Consider the following 21,456-nt stretch of genomic DNA (forward strand, 5'->3'; position numbering starts at 1 on the left):
AGTAGGTAAGTCTGCATCAGGCTTCATACCTGATGCTTCCAGGTGAGGTGCAGGTTGGCCAGTGAAGGCGAGAGAATGATACTCTCTCCCCGTCCCTGTTTAATTGGAAGCTAAAGAGCCTAAGGGTGAGGCGCTCACAATGCTTCAAGGGAGAGATGAGACATCACTGTTGCCCAGCTCCTGAAATTAGCACACAGTTCCTAAGATGCTGTATGGAAAACGGGAACAAGTCAGCCAAACAAAGAAGAAGCAGGCACAGACTGTGAGGACAAAAGCAAACCGAGAAAGTGAGCTGGAAAGCCCTTGTTCAGAGCAATGACTGATGATGCAATTGCTGCAACGAACAAAGGTCACGTGTCCTCAATGCACCCTTGCCTTCCAGCCCCTTTGCTGGGCAAGACTCTGAACCTTCCACGTTTTGCAAACCAGTCTCCACTGTAAACACCCAACCTCGCCACTGTAATGTGAAAGCAGTCATAAACAACAGGAGGGGTACCCCCCAAAAAACACAAACCCCTGACCACAAAGTTGTGTATTTACATTATTTTACAAAACATTATCACCTTCAAAGTACTCTCCATTACACTTAATCATTTGTCAAATCTGCAATTCCATTCTTGGAAACATTGTTCAAACTCATGTTTGAGTGGTTGACAGCACCTCCATCGTTTTTTTCTTCGCCTCTTCTATGTAGTCAAATTGCTGTCCTTTCATGTCCCTCTTGATTCATGGAAACAAACAGAAGTCACAGATGTGAGGTCAGGTGAGGAAGGTGCATGGGGCAAGAGAGGCATGCTGGTTTTTTTTGCCAAAAACTAGTGCATTGACATAGCCACATGAGCAGGTACATTGTTGTGGCGGAAAAACCAGTCTCCTGTCTGCCACAAATCAGGCCTTTTTTGTTCCACAATGTTACACCATCTTTTCAGGCCCTCTAAGTAGAAAGCTTGGTTGACAGTCTGACTTGGTGGAATGCACTCCAAAAGCACTACAGTTGACATTTTTGACTGAGAAGTTGATGGACATCCAGAAGGAGGTTTGTCATCAATTGACATTTCACCATTTTTGAAATGAGAAAACCACTAGTATACTTGAGTTTTTCCCACTGTCTTTGTAAGCTGTGTTCAACATAACAACAGTTTCTGCCGCATTGTTCCTGAGCAGGAAACAAAATTTCCCAGTCACGTGCTATTCTCTTAAATTGGCCATCACTAAAAATGAAGTTCGAGTGAAACTGCTTTGATGAAAAAAGTTCCCTGTGACCAGATAGCACCTTCCCAGGCAATGCCACTGGGTGCACTAATTCAGAGGGAGTTGCCTGATGCTCACCTAAGAAGGCTCTGCTCAGTGGGACTTTTTTCTATTTGGGGGGTGGGAGATACCCTCTCATATATAAAATAAATGGGCATGACTGTGTTCCACTAAAACTTCAGACTCTAAAACAAGAGGTGGACCAGATTTGGGGCCAACCCTTGTCACTAGTGAATTCAGATGACAGGCAGGATGGTCAGTGTATTCCAGAGTCCTAGCATTCTAACAGTGGACACAAAGGAAGGACAAAAACAAGAAACCCAACTCAACTAACTCATCTCTGCGCATACAAGGACCCATTCTAAAGGTCGCATCTAAAGTGTCAGGCAGGAAATAAGTTTTCTAGAAACATAAAGATGATGCACACTTGAAATTCTGAGACTGTTACAAAGGCAGAAGAGGACAAGGAGACCAAACATTTGAGATGTGCAGAGAGGGACTTCTTGATGGACGTGACAGAGATGACCGGATGGACTGTAGACAGAAGGGTCATCTTGCCAGGGTTCTGTTGTCAGTGTTCAGCCCCCGGTTCATGGAGCCCCCAGACACAACTGAACAAAACACTGGGGTCTGCACTATGCTTACATTAGGGGCACTGTCAATGCTGGGGGCGCAGTGTGTTTTTAGCTGTCATCTTCCTTAAGCAAGGAGGTGGGCTCACCTTCTCATTTTACTAAGTTTGCACTTCACATCCAATTCTGAGAGAGAGAGAGAGAGAGAGAGAGAGCACGCCCATTTGGCATCACATTTTTTAAAAGTCAGAATATAACCCCCATGATGCAGAAGACATGACTTCACCGACCTCCTTAAGGACATGGGTAGGTGCCACACAAGAAACATGCAAGTACACTGTATAATTTAAAAGCTTTATTTCCCCTCCCCCAATTAGCGAGTGGATTTCATATCCGTTCTTCTGCCACTTGCCCTTCCCACCTCCTATGTCCTTGATGGGGAAACTGCTTTTGCATCCTGGGGAAGGGTTAGCTTTTATAATCATGCTCTGAGCAAATCACAGAACTGAGAAGGTTGGACCCAGCAGCCTCTGAGGGGTTCTGTGGGGTCAAGAAGTCCTTGCAGGTGAAGGCCTGGTCAGGTGGTGGCTCTCCAGTCGACCGCAACTCCTTATAGACGTTGGAAGGATCCTCCTTGCATAACTGACACCAGCGAGCCAGCCCCGCCTAACAAGGAAACCTGGAGACTAAATAATCCCTTCCTCCCAATCCTGTGACCTCACGCCTTAGCTAAGCAAACAACTGGCTCGGTGTTGGGCTCCGCTGTGCCCTTTACCAGGTGCCAAGTTGGTCTTCATTCAAAAGTTCACCATGTACAGTTTGTCAGCGTGGGCGGTTGGAGACGGTGTCTGCCCCGTTGAGGGATGGTGGTGTCATAGCAAGGGAAGGATGAAGAGCCCAACAAGTACTGGCAGGTGGAGCACGTGCATGCTGCCCCCAGACGTCCTCTGCGCATGCATGACTGCGAAGACGGCGTTCGTGTGATTGGTGGGCAGATCCACATTGCAGATCATTCCTTCGCAGCAAGACCGGCACTCCTGTTACAAAAAGCAAGGAGGGTGGGTGTTTGAATACCAGGAATAACAATAATAATAATAATAACAGGGAAGAGCTAAAACTAAGAGAAATGTCCTCGGGTCTCTCTGCAGACAGAATTTGAGATGGTGCTCCAGTCTGTGTTCCCCACTGGGTGCCCTCAGCTCACTGGCGGGGAGAAGACCACCATCTGGAGCGTCTCCATTCTCTCCGGGATTCCGTGTGCCAAACCCAGCCATAGCAAGCCAAACTGAATGAGGCTGCCTGATTGTTTGACACATCTTCTAAAAGCTTGGGAGGGAAAACACTGAGGCACAATGAAAGCTGGGAACTTTGGGGGTTAGTCATTGATTTTCCTTCTCGGTGCTGCTTTTTAGAGGACAATAAGGACGCTCTGTTGTCTATGCTAACACCTGAGTCCTACAGTCAGGGCGGCAATGGCTTGGTAAATATGGCTGCTGAGTGGTGAAAAGCGGTGGAAGGTTGCAGCTACTTCTAAGGACCGCATCTTCCTGCGGAGATTCCCTGGGCTTGCCCTTTACAATGGCCTCGCCTGTTAAACCTTGACAGTAATGGAGGCTTCCAGAATGTCTAGGAAAGATAAAGACCTGTACTGCTAGGTCGCAGGGTGGCACAAGCCATTGACCTTTGACTATTAACCTAGAGGTTGCTAGTTCAAAGACACCCAGGGATACTGTGGGAGAAGAGCCTGCTCATCTGCTTCCATGGACCTCAAAGTCCTCTGTGGGCTCATTGTACTAAACGGAGGCTCCCTGCCCAGCGCTCACTTGCTCTCCTCCGTAGAGGTAGTGAGAGAAAACAAGGAGTCCCTGTACCCCAGGCTCCTCTCCCCACGCTTGTGTCCAGGGCACTATCTGATATGGTCTCGTGAACCGTTTGTGCTTGGGCCACTGAAGCAGGCCTTGGAAAATTCCCCAGAAGTCCCAGGCTTATGCCGTCACTCTGGATACTACCCGTTATTGTCATTTGCGGGCAACGTTATTTGATGTGGACAGTGTTCAAATTCCCTTTGGTTCCCCTTTCCTTGACCTCGCCCATGGACGGCCAGAAGAACAAACCAATCTGTGTTGGAAATACAGCTGAGCACTTCTTAGAAGCAAGGAGGGCAGGACTTCATCTCACGTCCTTGGACGCGTTCTCAGGAGAGCCCAGTTGTGGGAAGAGGCCATCATGCTTGGTAACGGGGAGGGGCAGGGAAAAAGAGGAAGTTCCTCAGCGGGACGGCTTGACACAAGGGCTGTGCAGTGGACTGAAGCACAGCAAGGGTGGTGAGGCGGGTGCAGGCGTCCCCAGTGTTTCAGTCTGTTATACGTGGGCTCACGAGGGGTCAGAACAGATTAGATGACACTGAGCAACTACAATGCACGGAGTCTTTCCTCAAAGCGTGAATAAGTTCACCATATTTCTGATCCTTCCTGATTTTCCCATGACATGCAACGCACATGAAACTTGCCGTGATAGACAACTTAGCATGAAACGTCTGCAAAGTCATTTCTCACGTGCACGATCCTTACTGTGTGTTCGGCGTCCGGGCTGTGGTGGCAGCCAACAAAATGGCATTCGCTCTGGGAGGCGCACTTTTTGGTGATGGCTGTGCTCCTGCCCTGCCCGGTGAAGTGGTGAACAGTCAAACAGTACTGGGTATCTGGGCAGGGAGAAAGAAGAGGGGGAGATCAAGGCAACTCCATTTTCCACATGACAAAAAAACAAAGAAAGAAAGAAAGCTCTCCCGGCAGTCCCTTCAGAAAGGACTAATAATATTCAGGGTGATCCGAGGTCTCCAAGCAAGCTAGTTGGTGACAGGGAACGCGGGAGTTTTGAGGTGGCAGTTCTGAAGCCACAGCGTCTGACACACCTGCACATTTGACAAGGAATATAAATGGGCACCTATCCTCTGGAGCCACAGGAGCTAGACGGGGCTCCCCAATCATTCAAAGAGGTGCCGGCTCGGAAACCCACAGTGGGGTTCTGTTCTGCCCTCGAGGGTCACTATCTGCTCGATGGCAGTGAGTAGCGCCGCCCTTTGGGCCAGCTTAAGCTAGGACAAATCCAAACCAAGGGAAACAAACCAAGTGGAAAGCTTTCATCAGAACCATCCTTCTGCTTCATTCAAATGAAAGGGGCTCCTTCTCTCTGAATCACATGGCCTCAAACTCCAAAAGAAAAGGAACACCGTGAACTTAAAAGGCAGTGGGCCCACACATTTGTCTTTGCATTTTTTCAAACGTTTGTTTCTTATATACTAAGAGATCGTGTGGGGCTCTAAGCCAGTGCTTCAAATTACACCTCCAGACCACCCTCCTTCCTCATCTCGTGTTATTCATGCGCTTGCTCTTTCCAAACGACATTTCCTCGCCCACTTATTCCCATTTTTCGTGACTGTTTAACATTTACGTCCTGTGTTTCTCCCCACCCTTTGATAGCTAGAAATTCCACAAGGGGAACTTCAAAAAAGTATGTGAGGGTTAACATGAAGTGAAAAGATCGTGGACTTTCTACACACACTGCTCCTCATCCACTGACTTTTCCTCAGAGCTTTAAACATTGCATCTCCATTAGGTAGGGTGGCTCCAAGAGAGGCATTTCCTTCGATGTTCTACATCCTCCTCTGCTTCAGAGACTCTTGCACAGGCATTCTGGGACAAAGAAATGCCGCTTAGTTCACAGAGCACAGACTCGCAGGCGGGCGGGCAGGCTCTAGCATGGGAACTAGCTAGACTAAGGCTGAGGATTCTGGGGCTGCCTCTGCTGAAGCCCTGGTAGATTCCCTTTGCTTAGTTTTCCTTGTGAGTCACATGGTGGGATGGAATGTTCTACTATTTGGTCAAAGAGAGGCTCAGTGAAAATAAGGGAAATCCTCAATGGGAAGGATTGACACAAAAGCCACAATAAACGTGTCAGAAAGATGATGGAGGACAGGCAACGTCTCATTCTGTTACACAGAAGGTCGTCATGAGCTGGAGCTGACTCAGTGGCAACTGCTAGTTTAATAAAGTTCTTGTAAGCTTTAGATCATAGCCGTAATAAATAAACCAACTAACTCACTGCCATTGAGTTGATTAGACTCAATATGACCTTATAAGGAACTTTGAGGCCAGACATTATTCCACAAGCAGAGAACCTTATCTTTCTCCCTCTGAGTTGCTGCGGGTTTGAACTGCTGACCATGTGGCTAGCAGCCTGACACTTAACCCACTACACTACGAGGGTGCTATATATGAGGAAGCGCAAACACATAGTGTTAATAAGCCTGTCAAGTCAGCCTTATTAATAGCTTCGTTTTTGAGGTGGAGTAACCAAGGCAGAGTTTCTGGCTTATGGTCCTGCAAGCACAACATGGTAGGAGGTGGGGCTCTAACAGAGGGCCTTCGCTAGGGTTTGCAGTCTTAACTAAATGCTATTGGTGGCAGTTACATAACCTCCTGTCAACTTGCGAAGTGGGGGAGCCTGGCCTGTCAATCAGGCCATGGTCAATGAGGCCTTGTGTGGACATGGCCTTCTCCCGAGGATTCTAGGAATGCTGGTCTTCCTCTCTGGAGGCAGACACACACTTGCTCTCTGCTTCACCTCCCTGTGAGACATTCCTGTTGACAGGCCACATGGAGCTTTGCTGATGGCAGCCTACACAGGGTCTCTCTGAGTCGGAATTGACTAGTTAGCAGTGGGTTTGGGACTCTGGGTAGGGCGGGGCGGGGTGGGGTGGGGGAGAGTGGTGTTCTGTCTCATAATATGCTGTTAATTAAAACTAGATGGTGCTGTAGAGTGCTGTACAGGATTAGCTGACATGAATTCAGAAGGAAAGGAAACAGCCGGACGGTGTAGCGGCACTGCCATTTATACTCCAAACAAAAGAAGAGCTGAAAACTGGTAGCAGCACGATTCATACAGATGTCACACATGCGAACGCAGCCCTAAGAAGTCCGAGGAGAAGCCAGGTAAATAAAGCAAGAAATGTCATTCTTGTCATATCCTGTTTCACACAGAACCTCCTGCAACAATACCAGCAGGCCACAGAAGCGAAGCTGTCGGATGAAAATGAAAGCCGAGATGACAAAGAACACTAGCTGCAGGTCTGTTGGCCCCAAGAAATGGTTGACTATCACTCCCCCAAACAATGAGGAAGTGAAAAGTAAGAAATTACACCTTCCTTCGCATTCCAACGTGGTTCCTGTCTATGGGACCTGAGTGGCGCATGGTCCAGGATGCCGTTCATACCATGCTGGACTGTGCTGGCGGTCCATGTGGAGCTCTCGAAGCGTCAGGTTTTCAGGGAGGACATGACAGACTTGCCTTGCTGCTGCCCCCTCCCCACCAAAAACCAAACTCACTGCCATTGAGTCGATTCCAACTCATAGCAATTCATAGCAAGGGTGGGACTGCCCAAGTGGGTTTACAAAACCTTAACACTCACAGGAGTAGAAAGTCCCATCTGCCCTCCCTGGAGCAGACGGTGGGGTCTAACTGGCAGCTTTGAGGTTAGCAGCCCAATGCAAGACCACGATGCACCAGGGATTGGGTTTCCAACATTGTAATCCTTATGAAAGCAGACTGCCATCTCTTTCTCCCATGGAGCTGCTGCTGGTGGATTCTCACTGCTGGCCCAGTGTTCTCAGGTGAGCCCATCACCACTGGGCCACCAGGACGACCTAGTGAGCAAGGCTATCTCCCTGCTCCAAATAAGGTGGCATCGCAATTTCAAAAAAAAAGTAAAAGTAGACCTCAACTGGTAACGTCTAACTCTGAAAGGGTTTTGTTAACTTGTCATTTGCCTTTTCTCTTGGGCTTTAATATTTGGAAACTTGAAGAAAAAAAAGTACATTCTAAAATCTACCAGTCTCCTTATAGCCCTAAAATGGTAGTTACATAATTTCACATCAACTTGATAAATAGAATGTAGGGGTGGAGTCTAGCCTGTCTATCAGGTAAGAGCCTGATTGATGCCTCCTTGTGGGCACGGCCTTCTCATGAGGATTCTGGGAACTTCAGCACTCTCTGCTGCACCACTCTATTGCCAAGCCACATGGAGCTACACTGATGGCAGCCAGAGCCCAGGAGATGCTACCACTGCCAGTGGATCCACAAGACTTTTCACTCACTGGCCTGTGATCTTCCTGCATTCGGCATCATTGCATGCGCTGCATGAGTCTGAAGAAGGATTTATGGACTAGCGTTGGATTTATGGGCTAATATTGGATTTATGGACTTGATCTGGACTGGGCTGGGATGTTTTCTCAATATACAATTGCTCGTTGCTATAGTGTGTTCTTATATACCTCTGAGTGTTTCTGGATCTATTTCTCTAATTAACCCGGTCTAACACACCCAAAGTAGCACTTTCAACCACAAATCACCCATCAGCAAATCCTGTCTCCTTTCCTTCCAAAGTTTCCTACGCAGTAAAATGGGTGACTTCTGTCCTCCTTGACTCCAGCCACAGGAGGCTCATTCATCGACTTCCCTTCCCTACAGGCAATGCCCTTCCCAATTATGCAGAGTGATCCTTTGTTTTTAAACACAACTAGCCTCACACGCACCCCCTACCTTAAAACCTTCTACTGCCTTCCTGTGGCATTTACCAGGGAGTCCAAACTCTATCAGAATCAGCAGGGCCTGTGCTTGGTCCTAGGGTCCCTCTCAGACGCTCTCTCCATCGCCCACTAAGCCTCAGCAGCCCATCTCCTTTGTGATCGCTGAACAGGTGAAGCCCCTTCTGGCCTCTTGAAGCCTTTGCCTCGGCTGTTCCCCCTTCCTGGCATGCGCTCCCTACAGATGGCTGCCTGGGTACCTTGAGCGGGTCATTCAGATCTTACTTCAAAAGTCACCTTCCATGAGGAGATTTCCCTGACCACCTAATCAAAGGTATCCACTCATTCTGATGACAAGTCCTTACTGAGAGCCAGAAAGAGGCTAGGAGCTGTCTAAGCAGTGGGCACACGTCAGCAAACAAAGGGAACTAAGGGGCATCCAATAGTTGCCAACCGAATGGATGAGTTTCCCAAGTGTCAGGGTCTCTCAAGAGCACAAAACCCCTCCTTTGCTTCCGCCAGCCAGTCTGACTTTCCTGGCGGTATCATTACGCATTCTTGAAATTCTTAGGATGCCTGCGCCAACATTGTGGTCTTTTTGTTCTCCCGAGTAAATGCCATTTAAGAGACTCTTCCCTCCAGGCAGACATAAACTACAAATTGAGGCTACTCTACCAGTTTTAAGTTCTCTCAATAGAGAATGATGTTCAGAGAGTTTTGCAGAAGAAACGTCTCCATCCCTGTAGACCGTCAGTCACCTGTTGACAGGTTAACCCCATCAACTCATGACACACAGGACAAAGTAGAACTGCCCTGTTCGTTTCTGAAATTGTAACTTTTTATAAGAGTCAAACACCCCATCTTTCTCCCCCAGAGCAGCTAGTGGTTTTGAACTGCTGACCTTGCAGTTAGCAGCCCAACGCGTAACCACTACCCCACCAGGGTGCCTGTTACATTAAGCCCAGCCTAAACCTAAATGCAGTGAGACCATGAAACAAACCTCTGACTCAGCACACTTACTTTGTGGACACCACTTGTCTTCCGCCCATCGATTGCAGTTATAATTATCCACTGCGTTTTCACAGGTAAAACACTTGAAACTGTTTGGAAATGGTGTTGCTTTAAAGGGGAAAAAAATAATAATAAAGTGAAACCTTAAGGTTAAAACAGACAAAAGCATCAAGCTTCAAATGTGGCACAATATTAACATGTTTTTATTAGATCAAGCAAAATTCAGAAGCCATCAATCATCCTTAGACTCTGTGTTCCTAAGAAGCTAGATTTGTCTGCCAGACTTCAGGCATTTTCTGTATTCCCTTTTCTCTAAGTATTTCACCTGTCAAGTTTTACTTGAGTGGAAAAAAAGTGGGGCAGTGGTGTTCAGCGGATGAATTCCTGCCTTCTCCAGGGGATGATTTGATCGCTGGTCCGTACCCTGCATGCACAGGCCCCGCGCATCCGTCAGTGTGTGTGCTGGTATGATGCTGAACCTTCCAACAGCATCTTCAAACTCAGGAAGAAAGCGGTGTGCTTTTGAAAATCAGCTATAAAAACCTAAGGGATCACAGCCATCGGATCCCCGACAGATCATGAGGACGGCGCAGGACAGAGCATCAGCTCTTTCCGTTGTGCTTGGTGCCGCCTACAGTTGGGCCAATTTCACGGCAGCTAACATAGAACAATGAAAACAGATCCACCACCTACCGTGGAAGACCCACGAGATCACTCCATTCTAAGTTGGGACGAGATTGGGAGATGAGGGTACCTGAGCCAATAGCTCCATGCCGGGCGTCACTGCACCCTCGGAAAGAACCCGAGTCTGATTTGCCTGAGTTTGAATTTTGCCCTTACCATTAATTAGTTGTGACATTTTTCAGCTCTCAGAAAATAATAATTATGGAGATTCTCAGCGGGGAATGAGGATTAAATAGGAGACTACCTGAAATATACTTAGCAGAGTCCCAGGCACATCAAGTCATGCTGGTTTCCAGCTATATCCACTCACTACGGCTACATTTAACCACAAGGATGTACGGTGCTCTCACTTGATATGTGGCCATTATAATACACCAACTATAGATCACGTGTCTGATATTTGATATATGTCAATTCCTCAACCACGAATGCAACATTTTATATAAAACCAACCCAAACTCTTTGCCATCCAGTTGACTCTGACTGACAGTGAGTCTGTAGGACAGAGCAGAGCTGCCCTTGTGGGTTTCCCAGCTATAAATCTTGATGGGGATCAAAAGTCCCATGTTTTCTTCCGAAAAGTGGCTGATGGTTTTGAACTGCTGACCTTGTGGCTAGCAGTCCATTTTGTAACCCACTATCCCACCAAGACCTCTTTAGACAATAGTATATGGACAGAAAGTCTGAAGAACCTTACACTCAGCCTCGGTGTGTTAAGGTAAGAAAGGGTTCTCTGCAGAGAATTGTAGTCATAGGCTAATATGTAGTAAGTCTGCTTTGAGAACACTGGCATGTTCTTTTGTCTGCCAGTTTTTTGCCTTGCAATTGGTGACGTTAATGGACACTACGTATGAAAACAAAAACAATCTGACATTTCTGAATGGGCCAATGTAAAATGCTTTGTAAATAACTTGTGATGCTTCTATTTTGAGTGCAAGGAACACATCAAGATCAAAGTGTCCTTCAAGCCGTCCTAATAGTCTAACCAGGAGTCATAGTGAAGGATGTGGCCATGGTCGAAAGTTGTGGGGAGAGTAATATATATATTTCCATTTCTGTGTGAGAGATATGCTGTTGCCATGGGGTGCCACCAAATAGATTCCCGCTCATAGCAACCCTGCCGAGGAGAGAGTAACACTGCCCCGCAGGACTTCCAGGCTGTGGACTGGGGAGGAAGGTCCCCCAGCTGTTTTCTCCTCTGTAGCCTCTCTTGGATCCCCAACACCAACCTTTCCGTTAGCAGCTGAGCGGTTAACCATTGCACTGTCACACTGACCAAGGGCAAAGTAGCAACAAGAGCAAGGGGTCAAAGGTTTCCGAACACATGCAAATACATCTCTGCTTTGCCTACGAAGAAAAAGGTATCCGGTCAGAGAAAGAGGGAGGCAAAGGAAGAACAGTGGAAAGAGACAGGGAGGAAGGGACCCATTTTGACCTGTCAGTCAGCACTGTCTCAGACATACTCATTCTCAATGCTGGGGGTGGGCGTTTAAAGTACTGGTACACCTTTGCTTTCTTAATTCTAGTCCCTGAACCCATGGAATCAATGGAAGAAAAAATCATTTTTAAAAGATTTTAAATAAAGCATTGTTTGCTTGTGATATATACATATCTATGACTTTTTAATGGGGAGGTAGGGGCGTTAAAATATTTAAAACAGTGTAAAAAGAAAGCAAAGGGTGTAAAATGTAATTTGTCTGGTCTTAGTGAAGGATATATTTACATGTATGTACAGAGCAACCAAACCTATCGCCATTGAGGCCATTCCCTACAGGGCAGGGTGGACCTGCTTCTGCTGCTTTCTGAGATGGGAACTCTTCACAGGAGTAGAAAGCCTTTCCTCCTCTGGGGGAGCAGCTGGTGGTTTCAAACTGCTGACCTTGAGGTTAGCAGCTCAACCCGTAACCAAGTTGCCGCCAAAGCCATGGAAGGAAATATTCAAAACTGTAACAAGGAGTTCATGCTGAATCTTGGGGGTATACATACATTTTTCTTTCTCTCTGCACAATTACTAGTGCTTTGAAAATGTCTATATTATTATTTTCTCCCTTTTAAATTCCTATTTTTTCCTCATAAAAATGGGTGCACCAAACCTTGAGAGCAAAGTGACCACATGGAGCAACTCATGAACAGAGAGGTGTACAGGGCCGGCCCCAGTCAGAGCCAGACTGACCCCTACCTACAGATATGTGCTACAGAGGACAACACTGAACCTACGGGTTGGGGAGAGGGGCCAACCTGCCATGCTCACATGGAAGCAACCCAAGAAGGAAAAACAGAGAGTGAGGGTCTTGACCCCATACTGGCTACCATGGCCACCAAGCCCTGAGGATGGCATCCTGCGTGGAGCTGCTAAGGCACAGAGTGAGCGGTGGGGCTGACAATGGCTGGAGACATGATGTCCCCTTGCTGGAGCATACCGCGACAGAGGACAATCCTGGGGACATACGGCAGGGAGACAGTCCAGTCTGAACACCCCATAGTGGGATGAACCAAGAAGGGAACATAACAGATCAGCAACAGGAGCAAAGTCAAGCCACCAACCCCCTGAGGAGCCCCCAAAATAAACTTCAGGCTAGAAGGGGCAGTTCCCAGAACTCCCCAGGTCAGGTGGGGAGATAGTCATAGAGGTCAGCGGACAGACCTGGAATGATGTATGCTTTTTCATTGTTTTGTTTTGGTTTTGCTAAGTTTTTCTTTTTATTTTTTCTTCTATTTTGCTTTTTCCGTTTTTATTCACTCGTTTGTTTTCCTTTTGTCTCTTTCAATGTTATTTTGCCTACTTATATAAAATAGGTATGGGAAGCAAGCCCCAGGAGAAAGCAACAGGATCCATGGTTCAGGAGGGACTTGGGAGGAGGTGCAGGGATGGGGAGTGGGGGTTGGAGCAGTGAGTAAACAACACCATAGACAGGGGAACAACTAGGGAAGTAAAAGTCACAATGTGGATGGAGAGATCCCAGTGGAGCAACAGCAATCTAGCTCAGAGAAATTACTAATAGGTAGAGCGTTATGGTGGGAAAGGTAAAAGGAAACAGAGGAAAGATTTAGGAAGCAAAACTATGGATAGAGGTATACACATAGTTGCACACTTATGTAAGTATATTAATTCATAAAAATAGAGGTATTGACCTATGTGCATATACTTATATGCCAACACATTGAGGAAGTGGACGGATTTGGGGCCTCTGCTCAATCCCTCCCTCAAGGCAAGGCCACTTTGTTCTAACAACCTGGCATTCTGTAATGCTCACCCTTCCAACACGATCGTTAAAAACAAGATGGGTGCATAAGCAACTGTGGTGGAGAAAGCTGATGTTGCCCAGCTATCAAAAGATATAGTGTCTGAGCCTTAAAGGCTTGAAGTTAAACAAGTGGCCATCTAGCAGAGGAACAAAAACCCCACATGGAAGAAGCACACCAGTCTGCGTGATCATGAGGGGTTGATAGATCAGGTAGCAGGCACCACAAGACCCCAAACAAAACAAAGCAAAACAGAATAAACACATATTGTTGAGAAGGCAGGGGGTCATGAGAGCAGAGACCCAAAACCAATCTGTAGAAAATAGGACATTCCCCCACAGAAGGGTCACAAGGAAGGGTTGAGTCTACCAGCATGCAATAAAGCACCAATGATAAACACACTATTCCTCTAGTTCCTTGATGCTTCCTCACCTCCCACTATCATGATCCCAGTTCTGCCTTTCAGTTCTGGCTACATCAGAGCATGTACACTGGTACAGATAAGAGCTCATGACACACGGAATGCAGGTTAGATAAACCCTTCAGGAGCATAAATGGGAGTAGGCATACCAGGAGGGTAGGGTAGGGGGAAGGTAGGGGGTGGGAGGGAACTGATTGTAATGACCGAGGCATAAACCCCCTGGGGGGCGGGTGAACAACAGAATCATGGGTGAAGGGAGATAGCGGTTTGTGTAAGATATGAAAACAATAATAATTTATGATTCATCAAGGGGTCATCAGGGTGGGAAGGTGGGGGCGGGAGGGCAAAAAGAGGAGCTGATACCAAGGGCTTAGATAGAAAATAAATGTTTAGAAAATGATGGCAACATATGTACAAATATGCTCGATACAATTGATGTATAGAATATTATAAGAACTATATCCCTCAATAAAATGATTTTAAAGATATACATTGCAGTAGGTTTAGAAGTCTGAAATTTGCAGGATCTCTGGAAACTGTGGGGCCCTGGTGGTATACAGGCTGGGCTACTAATCTCAAGGTCAGTAGTTCAAAACCACCAGCCACACTGCAGGAGAAAGTTAAGGCTTTCTATTCTGGTAAACAGTTACAGTATCAGAAACCCACAGGGGCAGTTCTACCCCAACTACATGGTAGCTTTGAGTCAGAATCAACATAATGGAGTTTGGATTATGAAAATTATGTCAGTGTAATGCCAATAAGCAATCATTTTACAAACATTATTGATTTAGAAATTAATAATAAGGGCTAGTTCAAGAGACATGGTGTATAGTATATGCATGTGTATATCTAGGAGAACAAATGTCTATGTGTCCCAATGTAATCTATAGATATACATGCTCACACATACTGATATGATTATCATAAGTAATTAAGAAAACGCAATGGAAAGAACTAGAGGGATTTGGATCTCACTTAGAGTGCTGTCAAGCCAGGAGTCCCACCCTGACTGTGTGCACCAGCAGGATCTGAGATCTTTTTAAACTAGAAGGTGAAAAGGGACAGAGGAGTCAATCACTCTCCAGTGGAGTCACAAGGAGTGGGGGGGTGCCATGTGTGGAACTCACAGTGTCCTCTTCTCCTGACAGACCATACGGAATCCAGGCTCATGTTTACCATCAATAGTAATCATAGGATAATATGTAGTAAGCAGAAATTACCTAAATGTGTCCTTTCTTAGTTATATGAATACTAACAAGATTGTTTTATAAAATCATCCTACATTGAATGAGACCATAGTTATAATATGATTAGTAACTGTGTGGAAGCCTATTTTAACAATGTCTCCTATAGATAGATAGATAGATAGATAGATAGATAGATAGATAGATAGATAGATAGATAGATAATTGTCTCCTTTTCCCCCTTCAATTGCTACTTCAGCCTCAAAGAGAAAGTGACCCACAGCTCACTCAATCTGCGGTCGAGTCGAGTTAGATTCATACTGACCCTGTAGGACAGGGTAGAGCTGCCCCTTTGAGTTTCCAAGACTGTAATTCTGTCTGGGAGTAGACAGCCGAGTCTTTCTCCTGAAGAGAGGCTGGTGGTTTTGAACTGCTGACCTTGTGGATCATAGCCAAATAGTAATCACTATGCCACCAGTATAGGTTCACAAACACTACTTACCACAATGTTGTATGTTTTAGCAATGCTGGAAAATCAGATAAAATCGGCGCCTATCAAAACCCTGGCAGCCACCCCAAAGAGCGTGTGTATGTAGTGCACACAGGCAAAACTGCGTGGTTCAAGACGTCTTTGTAATTGGGAAATACAGAGATCTGGCCAGAGATCACTGGACATTCAAAAAGTCACCTGGCACAGAGTTTTAAGCTTGTAGGTATACTGATACATGCAGATGGGTTTCGAAAAGGGTAGTGACTAATTACAGAGATGTTTCTATTAAAAAAGTAACTTTCTGCAGAATCACTGCACAATTTTAGAGGCGGCCATTTTGGCGCTGCCCAGTGTGCTCCAGGACCGTCCAGTGATGCCTCTGTCCCTGAGCCCCATCCCCCTGCGGACTGCATCACTGCAGAAGGGATGCAGGAACGGATCGTTCAAGGGGATACTCTTCCAGGTGTGGGAACCAGAGGCATGGACATTTATACCAAATAATTGTCATTTATAAAAGTCTCTCTAATGAGACCAGAAGAATTTTACTTGTCTCAAGAGGGAGAAGCAAAGAGGAATGGTAAACATACCCTCACATACATAGGTACAGATAATATTTAAGCATATATTACTCCGTGGATGATACACAAAGGTAGCTGCTTATTGCTAAGCTCAGAGACACCGCCTCTGAGCTTCAGATCTTTGCTGGTAGAGATTTATATAACAATAAATCTTGCTTTGGTGATGTTCTGGCTTCCGAATTTCAAACACAGCCTAATTTATTTTCAAATTGGTGAGTGGCCATTTGAAAGAGCATGTGTATAATTTATGCAAAAAAATTACAATGCGTAATGTTGTAATGAAGAGATCAACTAAAGAGCCTCGAATTTCCCCTGCTACATGCCATGATCAGTGCTTCAAATAAAAAAAAACAAAAAACAGGATCCCTTTTGAGAATTACAGGAAGTCAAAGGAAGGAAGGCTTTCTGGCTTGTTTGCTTTCAGGGGTAAGCCGAAAGCTTCGGGAAAAGGCCAAGTTGCCATGGGTGGAAACTGGCTTTCCCTGGGCACGCTGACCCCACAGTCATGGCCTGGGGAGGTAAAGGGTACTTACGGTCGAGGGGAGGCCTCACGTTATAGAAGTTGATGTTCTTGGCGAGTGCCCGGTGTTCTGAGAGGAGGGAAATCTGGATGACAGCTACGGCTAGAACCTGGCAGAGGAGCAGCATTCTGATGTGTTAATGGAAACTTCGAGATGCCTCTGTCTACAACGAGAAGAGAGAGACGGCTTGAGTTTATTCGTATTTTCTACGCCAGCAAGAATGTGTTTGGCTTCTCTTTGCGAAGATCGGTTATTCAAACATATGCAACCATCTTGTCTTGTAAGGCCCCAGTCTCTGTAAAAGCAAACTATTAGTTCTGATTCAATGGAAAGCTAAGCGATTACTGCCTTCTACTGGCCGGGTCCCTGCACCAGCTGGCTGAGGTTAGCAGGGCACACACTGGCCTTGGGGGTTAAGGCAGGACAAGCAGCCAGCCCTGCAGTCCGAACTGGCTGATGGGCATCACCGGCTCTCGTAAATCAACCATGGTCCGCGGCACTGTCAGCTGAGGCTGCCGGACCGTGGATCTGTCAACCCCATTCCCCAAGCAAATGCTTAGATTTGATCACGCGTGTGACTCGTTTTCAAACCCTGAAGGAGACAATACCTGTTGGAAAGGCAGGAAGGGCAATGGGTCATGAAAAGGGAACCAGCGTGAGAAATGAAGCTCTCCTGCTCTCTGGGCACACAGGCACTAAGAAGAGAGCCCACAGTCAAGGTGAGTGCCAGCCTCGTGTCTGTCACCCTGGGCGCAAAGAGCAGCGGTCAGATGTTCCCGCAGGAACCAGAGCAAGAGTTGTTTGAAAGGTGAGGACCCCATCATTCCAGGCCTGCTCCCCAGATGCTACCTGCTGTGCTCACAGACAAAGAGGGCCCAGCTGAGCTCGCAAAGCAGACAGGCACAGGGCAGCCCAGAGGAGACGTAAGCACATCTCAAACCCCGCACGTCCTGTCGGCAAGTGGCCTAGGTAGTGGTTAAAAAAAAAAAATCTTCAGGAGCGATGCTCAGAACTCATAATATCGTTCCCAGCACGTCCGCTCGCGCCCCGGGGGCAGGGGTGCGGCCGCAGAAAGAAAATGAACCTTGGAGCCTGGAGGGGTTCCCTTCTTGCCCGGGCTCTGCTATTTATTAGCCTGACCTTAGAGAAGCGCTGGAGACTCTATTACCCTCAATTTCCTCATCTGTAAAGTGGCTTAATCACGCCGGCTGTGCCCACACTTTCGGGTAACTGTGAGCCTCAAAGAGAGGCTCCGGTCAGGATCACAGGGGATCGTGCGTGCGATAGCCCTTCCACGGGCTCTGTGAAAACGCTGGACGTGAGAGCTCCAGGGTATTGGCTGAGCTCATTTCATCTTGCTGAGTGGACTGACTCGTCTCAGTGGAGTTTGGGAATTTTTCAAAGAGCTATATGAACATAACCTCTTATTAACATGGACACCTTATTTAAAGACAGGGCCATTAAATAGTCTGTGGTTCTGAAGATTTTGCTTCCCCGTCTTGCTTGTGAGTGCGCTGGTGTGTGGGTGCTTGCACGTGTTGCTAAGAATGGCAAACCTACAGCTGAGCTTATAGAGTCTTGATGGGACGATGGGTTAGGCGTAGAGCTGCAAGGTGGGTGGTTCAAACCCACCAGCCACTTCTCATGGGAAAGATAAAGCCGCCTACATCTGTAAAGAGCCACAGTTTCCGGAGCCCTGTTAGATGGTGCTGCTGGGTAAGCACAGGACTGCTAACTGCACAGACGGTGGTTCAAACCTCCCAGCTGCTACTTGGAAGAGAGGTGAGGCTGCCTGCTCTTGTCAAGATTTATAGCTTAGAAAACCCTATACAGGGTGGTAATGGGTTGGCATAGACTCAATTATAGTGGACTCTTGCTAAGAATCAGAACTGTGTCTATGGCAGCAGATTTGGGGTTCATGGCTAGCTTAAGGAGCCCCATGGCACAGTGATGAAAGGGCTTGGTTGTTGCCCAAATGACTGGTGGTTCGAAAGGTGGTCTGTCCTACAGCATTATTAAGAGTAGTAATCGACCGAACAGTAGGGGGAGGGGTTGTTTACTGGTTTGTTTTTTATATGGCTTGCTTACTTTGGACACATCATCGAGAACCAGAAAATTGCCGAAAAAGCTATGTTTGGTAGTGGGCCACGGAAAATGAGAGACCTGATCAATGGGATGGATTGACAGAAGAGCAACAATAATGAATTCAAACGTACCACCGGTCCTAAAGATGGGGTAGGAAGGGTCATAGTTCCTTCGGTTATCAATGTTACAGACTGAATTATGTGCCCACCCCCACCTCCTGACACTCAAACTGTGCTGTAAATCCTGACCTCTCCATCAGTGGGTATAATCCCATTTGGGATTGGGCTGTTAAGGCTTGTTATGTTAAGGAAGCACGATTGCTCCGTAGGGTATAATAACCGAGTCAATCTCTTGAAATATGCAAGAGAATAACCAAGGAGTTCTACTCTGTTCTGCAGGATCGATATGAACCAGCAGAGGAGAGATGGGGTTCGATAGATACCAAGACACATTAGAGACTTCCAAGGATCCAGAACACGGAGGCTGAAGAGCCAAGGATCTTTCTCCAGCAGACAGACGTTCCCTAGAAGCAGCCCAGAGTAGTTACGTGCCAACAGGAATCCCTCCTAACCGGAGACAGAATGAACTGCTGGTTAACCGCTTGTGTGGTTTCTGTTACAGAAGCAGCAGCACTGGATAGCTCACTAGTCACCGCGATGCAAAATCAGCGAACCACAACAATGGCGTTGGGCGTATCTGACAAAGAGTTTAACAGACAGCATGTACTTTGAACATACCAGAAGAGCCTAGTCCTTGGAACAGGACATCCTCTTTGGTCAAGGAAGAGGGCATAAGAAATGAGGAAGACTCTCAACGAGCTCGATTAGCACGGTGGCTGCAACAAACGACTCTAACAGGACAACAGTTGAGAGGATGGCCCAGCACCAGGCAGTTTCCTTCTGTTGTGTGGACGGTTGCTTGAGGGCACCTAGCAACAACACCAGTGACATGGTTACATGCATGATGCTCTAGTCCCTACCCTCTGCGGGAGCCGGAATAGCATCCTTCTAGTTGCACTGCAGCTTTTGCCATTAACGTAACCGAGTCCCTAAGGAAGTACCCGGTGCTTGAAAGCAAACGAACACAAAAAGCAGAACAAAACACTCGATGGTATCATCAAACGACCGAAGTGCAAAACTTTGGAGACTGCATTTCGGCTCAGTGCAGAAGACGTCCTGGTGATAGGTTCAAATCTCTCTCGTGCTGTCCCGGTTCATTTTAGAACCGGAGCTCGACCTTGCACAACAATCCCAGCTCCGAATGTCATCCTTGTGCTCTTTCTGAAGAAGTGGAGGGTCAGTCAACTAAACTAAACCTGTTCTCGCAGGCGAGCGGCGTCCCTGCTACGAGCCCAACTCCCGTTTCTTGCTCTGATTCTCCGTGTTGGGCTGCCATGTAAAGTCTTTACCAACCTGCAGCTAGGTGGCACCTCTTCTGAACCCCAGACACGATCCTTGGGAGCGGAGATGGACCCCTGTGTTACAAACTCCAGAGTAGTTGTGTGCCAACAGGAATCCCTCAGCTGCCCATCGGTGGTCCAATGCATATACTGATTGGTTTCAGAAGGATCTTTCTCCAGTGGACAGACTTCCCCGAGAAGCAGCCCTCTGAATCCACACTCAGCCTCTTAACCTGGGAGAGAATGAATTTCTGTGTGTAAGCCCATCTGTGTGTACGACTTCTCTGAGTCGCACTGGATAACCAGGCTGCCCAAGCCTCCGTCTGCCCACCTGGATGGCAGGCACAATTGCAGAAGGGAAGGGCTGAGTGGCAATGCAGACAAAGCTCTCAACAGAGGGCCAAGTTCAAGGCAGGAGCTGTCTTGATGGAGGACACTCTATTAAGGAGTTAAAAGCATGGGCTCAAAACCCCTCCCAAACCTACTACTTAAGTAGTCATGCATAACTTGCATAACCTCCGTGTTTCTGTGAATATCCAATAGGAATACTAATAATGCCTACCTCAGAAGATTGTGGGAATTAAATGAAGACATGGAAGCAATTTAGCTAGCTAATTGGCTATGTGCTAGAGATTTTACTCATTCTTGCTAAAGCCCACTTCACTATTATGAACAAATCCCAAGCAGTTTGCAATCAAGTCGTGACCCCTGGTTTTCCTCGTGTCTTGGCCGTGTGAAACTAAAGACTGTTTATTCGCCACAAGGTGATGGCCCCTAGCATGGGGAGATACTGTGATCACTGCAACCCAAGCAAGGTCTTTGCTCTCAGGGAGCTCAAAGTTTAAAGGGAGAAGGTAGGCAGTAGATGGGGGGTGGGAGATCCACAATTGCAGATGGCCAAAAGAGCTATGATGGAAATGCATACAACAGGGTGATATGTCAGAGAGCACAAGAAGCTACTTCTATCAGGCCTCTCTAGTCTTGAGAAGACAACATCTAATCAGGTGACTTCAATGAGCAAAAATCAGCCACATCAAGAACCAGAGGGAGGTGGATGTGTTGGAAGTACTTGGAAAGCAGCCAATGTGACTAGAATGTGTGGAGTGGGAGGAAGAGGAAGAGAGGCCAGCGTGTGCAGGAATTACAAGCTCCGGTGAGGATTTGAGAGCTAACAAAATCCAGACACTTTCATTTTAGATGTTCTAGTTTTAAAAAAAATACCAAGAATCTTTATCTCTATAGAGATAACTGGCCTCAAATCCCTACTCTTAATTTCCAACTCCAGGAATGGAGGAATGCACGTGACAGGGAATGCGGAGAGGATGGGATTCAGACGCTCCACACAATGGTGTCTTCACCTGCATGCACAACGGGAGGAGACCCAAATTAAAAATACCAAAAGGAGCACAAGGCCGAGGGTCAGACTGGTTTTATTA

The 21,456-nt window shown here is 46.9% G+C and overlaps 1 protein-coding gene across 1 annotated transcript; it reads right to left on the reverse strand.

The window, feature by feature from the left end:
• Positions 1-2,217: 2,217 nt before the first annotated feature.
• Positions 2,218-16,689, reverse strand: LYPD6B (LY6/PLAUR domain containing 6B). The gene is made up of 4 exons (XM_075529665.1): positions 16,549-16,689; positions 9,425-9,523; positions 4,394-4,524; positions 2,218-2,860 (listed from the first exon to the last, which is right to left on the reverse strand). The coding sequence occupies exons 1-4, from the start codon at positions 16,661-16,663 to the stop codon at positions 2,696-2,698; spliced, it is 510 nt and encodes a 169-aa protein (XP_075385780.1). The 5' UTR covers positions 16,664-16,689; the 3' UTR covers positions 2,218-2,695.
• Between the last annotated feature and the right edge of the window lie 4,767 nt (positions 16,690-21,456).

This window comes from Tenrec ecaudatus, chromosome 13 (assembly GCF_050624435.1).
Source record: "Tenrec ecaudatus isolate mTenEca1 chromosome 13, mTenEca1.hap1, whole genome shotgun sequence".
In the NCBI taxonomy this organism is placed as follows: Eukaryota; Metazoa; Chordata; class Mammalia; order Afrosoricida; family Tenrecidae; genus Tenrec; species Tenrec ecaudatus.

Excerpts from the sequence above, each read along its gene's own strand:
- LYPD6B (XM_075529665.1), bottom strand. The coding sequence starts at position 16,663 with ATGCTGCTCCTCTGCCAGGTTCTAGCCGTAGCTGTCATCCAGATTTCC. Across the intron at positions 4,525-9,424 it reads AGACAAGTGGTGTCCACAAA|ATACCCAGTACTGTTTGACT; the intron begins GTAAGTGTGCTG and ends CTCCCTGCCCAG. Across the intron at positions 2,861-4,393 it reads GCCCGGACGCCGAACACACA|GAGTGCCGGTCTTGCTGCGA; the intron begins GTAAGGATCGTG and ends TTTTTGTAACAG.